The following is a 7540-nucleotide window of genomic DNA, read 5'->3' on the forward strand; positions in this document are numbered from 1 at the left end:
CACAGGTAATGTAGCTCCTCCTTGTGTCTACCTGTAATGAGAGCTATGTGGCCACACCTCTTACTGCTGTGCAATGCTTCTTTACTTTAGAGCATTATATCTATACGAGGAGAGATCAGGACATCCCGTTGCTCTCTTACTAAAACCAAATGTCCTCAAAATAATAAGAATGTGACATTTAAATGTGTCAAATGTTGACAAGGAAGCATTTACATGAATGACTAGAGTGCTATGGAGTGTGTTCTATTCACAAAATAGTGAATAAATGAATTTCCAAATAAAAATCATGTCTACAGCATACCCTGCAAATCCTGCAACACTGCAAGCTTTAAGTGGCTGAGCTAATAATGGATTCTGGAGTGTATGAACATATGAGTGTATGTTGACAAACAGAATGGACATTGTCAGTGAGTAAAAATCACATTTTATTTGTACATTTTGGATAATCTTTATATTGTTATACACAAGTTTTTGTTTCCTTATAAAAATAGTGCTTTTGGCTATAGTAGTAAGTTATAAATTAGCACTCATAAATCAGGTTAGACAGGTGCCACTATGAATTCTGGTCATAGCAACCAGATACTGTGAGTACTCATCAGAACAATGGATGTGTGTATTTCTTCCCCAATGAATCACATGAAGGCTCCCATTGTGTTTTCAGATCACCATGCAGTGTGCTCACTGCACACTTGTATTAGACTAGAGGGACATGCGTAGCTCACAGTTGTATGTCAGTGGGTCATTAGCACATCATCATTTATGTGTGTATTTGGGAAAAACTTCAATATAAAACGATTCAAGATTAATGTATTGCCTCTGTTACACAAATTAAATCACCTTCAGGTATACCAGACTTCAGTGTTAGCAATCATGTTATGAAGTGCACTTGTTAAACAATATACTGAACAATTCTCTTTATAAACTTGCAAGTGAGTAAATGATGTTATCTCTTGTGTGCTTTCAGCATGTCACTATTAATTGTTTTTCTCTGAAGGAGCTTATATAAGATCACATCACTCAGGGTGTGTTTTTCTTACCTGTTCACAGAGAGAAGTACAGAAGTTAGAAGTGATTAAATACTTGAAATTTCATGAGTGGCCCTTCAATAATCTTACTTCTTGCTACAACAGCACAGCACTACTGTTGCAGGTTTATGGCATAAAATCTAAACAATTCAATGAAATTGGTCAAAAAACTCCTAAAGCACAAAGTAATTTGGTCTGACAGATTTTGTTACAGAAAAATCAAAGCTTTTTGCAACAGAATCAAAGGCAAACATGTAGTTTAAGGTTTTAATAACTCAGCGTTTTATGGCTGCCAATCATTTGTTTGAACAAAGACAAACTTATACAGCAGTATAAAAGGCAGATCAAGGTGCCTGGAGTGGGTGTTTGTCTATGGCACAATGCATATGGACTTTGATCTTATGATGTATTGTGGTGATTACCACCATCAAACCCACTGACTTCAAGTGGGAATAACAAAATCAGGGGAACATTAAAGCAAAAGTAACAGACACCTTTCTTGGAGGTCTTGATATCATCCAAGCCTTAATGTGCATTAGCATAACTGGACACAAAATGTCACAGTATATCTCATCCTCTTTGTTTTAGTAGTATCCTAATAGCCTATAGAATAATCTGATCTCATTTATTAGCAGTACTACATTCAATGCAGTTATTTAAAAAAACTTTTTCTTGTTTATAGTTGTGTCAGAAATATCCACACAATTTTAAGAGAAAAAAGTCAATAATTGTAAAGTCAGTCAAAGTTTTTCATGCAGGTTATATCCTACTGAGACCCAGCTATTTATTTATGTCCTCTGCAGTCTCTATTTTGTCTCAGTATGAAAAAGTAGTTCCCCATATCCCACCCAAACACATGAGATATCATTGGGAAGACCAGGATGTCCTCTATTGAACACACCAGGACTTAGTAGTGTATCCCATATGAGTCAAAAGATATAGACCAAAAACAAATGTCCACTCTATAGGACATAAATGAATAGGCTGGGTCTCAGAAGGATATTACAGTACACCTGTGCTACCTAAGGATGATTTAGAAATGGCAGAAGATGAGCTAGGTGGCAGCACTAGAATCACAAGCATGCAGTAGAAGAATCGTCAAGTTAATATGAAAAATTAACTTCCACTTGCAATGATTTTATGAGCAAAATGAAAGTGCAACATGAGAGTACCTGGTGAGCACTTTTGTATACTGCAGAGGTGTGGTGACACTATATGCATTAAACATAAACCTATAAAACAGGCTGTCTATGTTTTGGTGACTACTCTGTACATTTATCTAGCTAGGTCGATACTGCTAATTGTCTGGCCAGATGTTCTAAAATTGAATGTAGGCTACACTTTGCAGATTTATGAGGATTCATGCTAATATTAATATAATAATAAACTTAAGCAAGTCTATCTGGGAGTTGGATTTTTATAAAATGACTTATAGAAAAACCGCGTTGTCTGAGTCTGAACCTTGTCGTTTCCACCGTGACGTTTATTTTGAAAACCTGTGACCGGAAGTGCCTGGTCGTCTCTGGCGGGATGTGGCGGAGGTGGAGGACGGGAAGCAGGAACCGATGAGAGGACACGAGTGTCTGTAATGAGACCGATGAAGCTCCGCTACTCGCTCGGCTGCTGGGTGACACTTTTCGGCTCATTTTCCGCTTCTCGAAACAAAGTCGTGACACAAGCAGCAGCTGTACCCCACCTGTGTTGTTTCAGAAAAACGATGCACTATCAAACGGAGGAGAGAGGACACCCAAATTCTCCTGACTACCGGATTTATTTTAGTAAGTTCGTTCTCGCCATTATTAAAGACACTATGCAGTTCATGGTCCAGCGGTCTCATATTAAGGCGCAGTGAACGAAAGGTAACGTCAGTTCTTCCACTGTGACCTTCAGGTCAAGGGAAACGTCGGAGGTTTGAGCTGAAAGCCCCGAGGTTTGGTTAAAAAGAAAAGACGTGGTTTTACTTCGTGTTGGGCAGTGAGGTGGACATATAAGTTAGACATATTTACACAGAAACCCCCAGGAAAGAGAGAAATAAGTATTTCCCCCTTCAAGAGTGCTAACGTTAAAATACACATATCAAAATGATGTCAGCCAACAAACAGATTGCCCAGCGGCCCCAAAAGCCCCATGTTTACTCCATATGTCCACTCCGCATATGGGTCTGTGTAATTTGATTAATCACATTAACGTTAGATGTTTGCAATACATGGTGGACAAGATCAACTATAGGGCAGCACATTGGCTTGGTGGTTAGCACTGTTGCCTCACAGCAACAAGGTTCCTGGTTATAAACCCATCAGGGGCCTTTCTGTGTGGAGTTTGCATGTTCTCCCTGTGCTTGCCTGGGTTTCCTCCAGGTACTCTGGTTTCCTCCCACAGTCCAAAAACATGTATGTTAGGTTGATTGGTGACTCTAAATTGCCCATAGGAGTGAGTGTGAGTGTGAGAGGTTGTTTGTCTCTATGTGGCCCTGTGATGGACTGGTGACCTGTCCAGGGTGTACCCCTGCCTTTCACCCAAAGAAAGCTGGGATAGGCTCCAGCAGATCCCTGTGACCCCGGTTAGGAATAAGAGAGTATAGATAATGGATGGAATATCAGCTATAACTATTTGTGGGATCCAATTTAAGACTATATATTTTTTGCTTATATTGTGGTTTGCTGTGAAGTGTTTCACCACATTGCTTTGTGCCAAATAATAACCACAGTAAACAGTGGCTGCACTAAACAATATTTTCATTATCAATATAACTGAGATTTATTTTCTTTAATAATCGACAGACAGACCTTAGTCTATAAAGTGTAGTGAGAAGACTAGTGAGAAAAGGCCTGTCTTTGTGCTTGTGGTCCAAATTCAATTTTTTTCCTCTTAAGACATTAATCTTGTCATGATAGCTATGTAGCTGAACATTAGTATATAAAATATCACAATATTGAATGTTGCAATGGTATTTCGCTTGCTTTAATTTCCAGGTGATTTTTATAGCAGTTGAATATTCTTCTGGGATTTCATTGGCCCAAGTGATTTTATGGGCAGGTTTTGTTTTGTGTTTTTACTCTACTCTTTCTTTTCTTAGAAACCTCTGAAGGGAAATACATTTCACCTTTCCATGACATTCCACTTAGAGCGGAAATAGAACAGGTAATGCTTTTGATAGAGGAGGTTTTAGTTTCTGTTTGATAAATGCAACAGAATGACTTGCTCTTATGACTTTTTTAGCTAATAGATAAACTGCATACACCTAATAACCAAACCAGCCAATTCACATTGTTTTTTTTTTTGTTTTTTTTGCCAACAGGACAATGATGTGCCAGCTAAAAAGCCCAAGAAGAATGAGAGTGAGGTATTGTCAGACTTACATATTTTATTTCAACCCTACAAGCATTTACTATATATACAGTACTAGTCAAAAGTTTGGACACACTTTAGTGTATCTTTCGTCTTTACTTTCAGGTACTCTTTAACATGGTTGTGGAGGTACCTCGATGGTCAAATGCTAAAATGGAGGTAAGTTTAGATACAGTATAGCCATGTTCATAACCATATGTAGGTATAAATAAATTTTAATGTATAAATACACCAATAAATAATGTGATTATTACTTCTACTACTTTCAGAATCTCTACTACTAATAATCTACTAATATAGATGGATAAAGTATAGATAGATGGATAGAGGAGCAAATTGTGGTGTTACAATAGCAAAGCAAATTTATATGTACATGCAAAGACTATAAGTAATAAGAATAAGAAAAAAGTCCTATTACTTATGTATAATGTAGTAAAGGCTGTCTGACATTGAAATTAACACTGCGGGTATACATGAACTGGTTTGTCAACTTTCATTCAATTATGTTCCATTACACAGTTCCATGAATGTATTTCTAGTTGTTGTTTGTTTTGTAAATTAGACAGCATGGAGGTGATCTGAGGTTGTTTAAGTTATTGTTCGATAAGCCCATAAGTTGACAATATCAGTTGTAAGCGACTTTGCACAACTACGTGTAACTTCAAGAAATTAAATGTCTCACATACTGGTTACCATGCCTGTACCCTAAAGCTACTGTTATTCAGCATGAACATGAAGATGTAATTGCTTACGTATGTACACATTAATAAATGCTTCAATTTCTAGATTGCAACAAAGGAGCCTCTGAATCCAATCAAACAAGATGTAAAGAAAGGCAAGCTTCGATATGTCGCCAACATATTTCCCCATAAAGGCTACATTTGGAACTATGGGGCAATCCCACAGGTGAGAGAAAGCCACAGTTTAAAGGCTCTGGGTTAAATCACAGCTTAGGCATTATGGCCTGAATGGCTGAAAAGTAATATTTAAATAGTGTTTTTGTCATAAAATTGATTTCTTTTGAACTGTGTCTTCAAAACAGACATGGGAGGACCCAAATCACACAGACAAAGAGACAAGATGTTGTGGTGATAATGATCCCATTGACGTTTGTGACATTGGGACCCAGGTAAGATTGCTTAAAAAACTACATTATTATAGAATGTTTTCTATTCGCTTTGTGTACACTTTTCAATGATAACCTTTGGTATTGTTTGTTTGATTAACTGTTTATTTAGAATTTCCTGGTCTTTTCTTCAGGTGTGTTTTCCAGGTCAGGTGATCCAGGTTAAAGTACTCGGCATCTTGGCCATGATTGATGAGGGAGAAATGGACTGGAAGGTCATTGCTATCAATGCTAAGGACCCAGATGCCAAAAACCTAAATAGTGCGTGTTCCTTGACCCACATCACAAAAACTGCTTTACACTGATCTATCCTCTACCTAGAAGTAATTAGTGCAGGAAGTGTGGCATGATTATAAGTTATGAAAATTAGGATTTTATCTGGAATATGCAACTCAGTCGAGTACATATATAATACCTTATAATAAGATAAGAGCTGTTGAAAGAAGTAATGTAAATCTTTTTATGATTAGCTGCCCAACCAGTCTCCATAACTGTCTTGACGTATCAGCATTTAGCCACTTACTATGAATAATGTGATAATGCACCTTATTCTGTCCAGGTAATGTTTAAGTGATGTAATGTGGAAAGAAATACTGTATTTATAGATACAACACAGAAATCCCTCGAGTTGCTTGGCAGCTAAAACAGTAACTTCAGACTAGCTCTCTGTAGTTAAAGCACTACAACATGTCCTGTGGAGTTTTATCAACATTGTTTTGTTTACATTCAATATTTCGCTCCAAAACACATTGTGTGTGTCCTGAAAGCCTAACACACATGCTGAATGCATTTGAAGGACTAATTTCATGTGTTTTCTTCAGGTATAGATGATGTTTTTAAAAGCCGGCCTGGTCATTTAGAGGCTACTGTCGACTGGTTTAGGAAATACAAGGTGCCTGATGGAAAGCCTGAGAACCAATTTGGATTCAATGGACAATTCAAAGACAAGGTATTGAAAGCTTTGTAATACTACATGCATTGCATAGATAACACAGTACATGATAGTTTATGTACTAAGGCCTGCAGTTCATTGCGGTTTTAGCGGCTCAAATGGACTGTATTGTATACTTCAGTGATGTTCTTAGTCCTTTTTTTAGGACTTTGCAGTTGAGGTCATTAAGTCCACCCATGAGCACTGGAGGGCACTAATGCAAAAGCAGATAAATAGTGGAGGGATTGAATGGTAAGTTGTTAGAGATAAGGCCTCTGCAGTGTGTAGAGGTACAAATGTAAGTGGCTATTTAAGTGCCATCATTTTTATTTTGTCTTTGTTCAGCAAAAATGTCTCTTGCTGTGAGAGCCCTTTCAAGTTCAGTGCTGATGAGGCCAGAGATGTCGTCCAGTTGGTGAGAACTTTCATATGCTGTTGATTTTGGCTAACACAAATAGGTTTATGGTACATACAATACTTATAAAACTGTATTAGACTTAGGCCTGGTAATTCTCCTGTATGTCTTGTGCCTCCTCAGGCCCCTGCATTTGGTGGTGCATATCCATTATCTCCAGAAGGTAAGTAAATAATCATTGACTAAATATGGGTTAACACTAAATATGGGTTGTTTGTTGTCTCAAACAACCCATATTTAATATATATATATATATTTTTTATTTCTTTCAAAATCTTTTTTTGCATAGTGGACAAGTGGCATTTTGTCTGAGGCCCCAAAGACCCCAAATATGGGACCTGATGAAACTTACCGTATGAAGCACCACTAAAATGTTTGTATGCAGCTGGATTTATTTTTTATAAGGACGTATTTTCAGCTGTATGAAGTGGAATCCGTGTTTCCCATCGAAAAATTGTTGGAAAAAAAAAAAAACAATGTTAGCCAGTGAAGATCTGTGCTTCCCTAATGTTGAGTAAAGAAAACAAGTGAGATGTGTTTTTTCGGAGTCATGTTGTACAACAGATTGATTTATTGTTGATAACACCAATTATAATTTAGAGGTTTACCACAAAAATAATATCTACTCAGTTGGCATTATGCTGTATATGTATTCATTGTTTTATGGCTGATGTAATGCTAATATGCTGTTGAAG

The 7540-nt window shown here is 37.3% G+C and overlaps 1 protein-coding gene across 1 annotated transcript; it reads left to right on the forward strand.

The window, feature by feature from the left end:
* The first annotated feature begins 2557 nt into the window (after positions 1 to 2557).
* Positions 2558 to 7396, forward strand: ppa2 (inorganic pyrophosphatase 2). Its single transcript, XM_026302519.1, has 12 exons — positions 2558 to 2803; positions 4102 to 4166; positions 4324 to 4368; positions 4479 to 4532; positions 5160 to 5279; positions 5416 to 5502; positions 5634 to 5760; positions 6321 to 6448; positions 6597 to 6682; positions 6776 to 6845; positions 6969 to 7008; positions 7135 to 7396. Exons 1-12 carry the CDS (start codon positions 2614 to 2616, stop codon positions 7155 to 7157), a joined length of 1035 nt encoding a protein of 344 aa, XP_026158304.1. The 5' UTR covers positions 2558 to 2613; the 3' UTR covers positions 7158 to 7396.
* The last annotated feature ends 144 nt before the right edge of the window (positions 7397 to 7540 follow it).

Source organism: Mastacembelus armatus, chromosome 1 (assembly GCF_900324485.2).
Source record: "Mastacembelus armatus chromosome 1, fMasArm1.2, whole genome shotgun sequence".
Lineage (NCBI taxonomy): Eukaryota > Metazoa > Chordata > Actinopteri > Synbranchiformes > Mastacembelidae > Mastacembelus > Mastacembelus armatus.

What these genes read in the sequence shown, in the direction of transcription:
- ppa2 (XM_026302519.1), top strand. Translation starts at nt 2,614, where the DNA reads ATGAGACCGATGAAGCTCCGCTACTCGCTCGGCTGCTGGGTGACACTT. An exon ending in TTAGAGCGGAAATAGAACAG is followed by an intron (nt 4,167 to 4,323) that starts GTAATGCTTTTG and finishes TTTTGCCAACAG; the next exon opens with GACAATGATGTGCCAGCTAA. An exon ending in GGTCAAATGCTAAAATGGAG is followed by an intron (nt 4,533 to 5,159) that starts GTAAGTTTAGAT and finishes TTCAATTTCTAG; the next exon opens with ATTGCAACAAAGGAGCCTCT.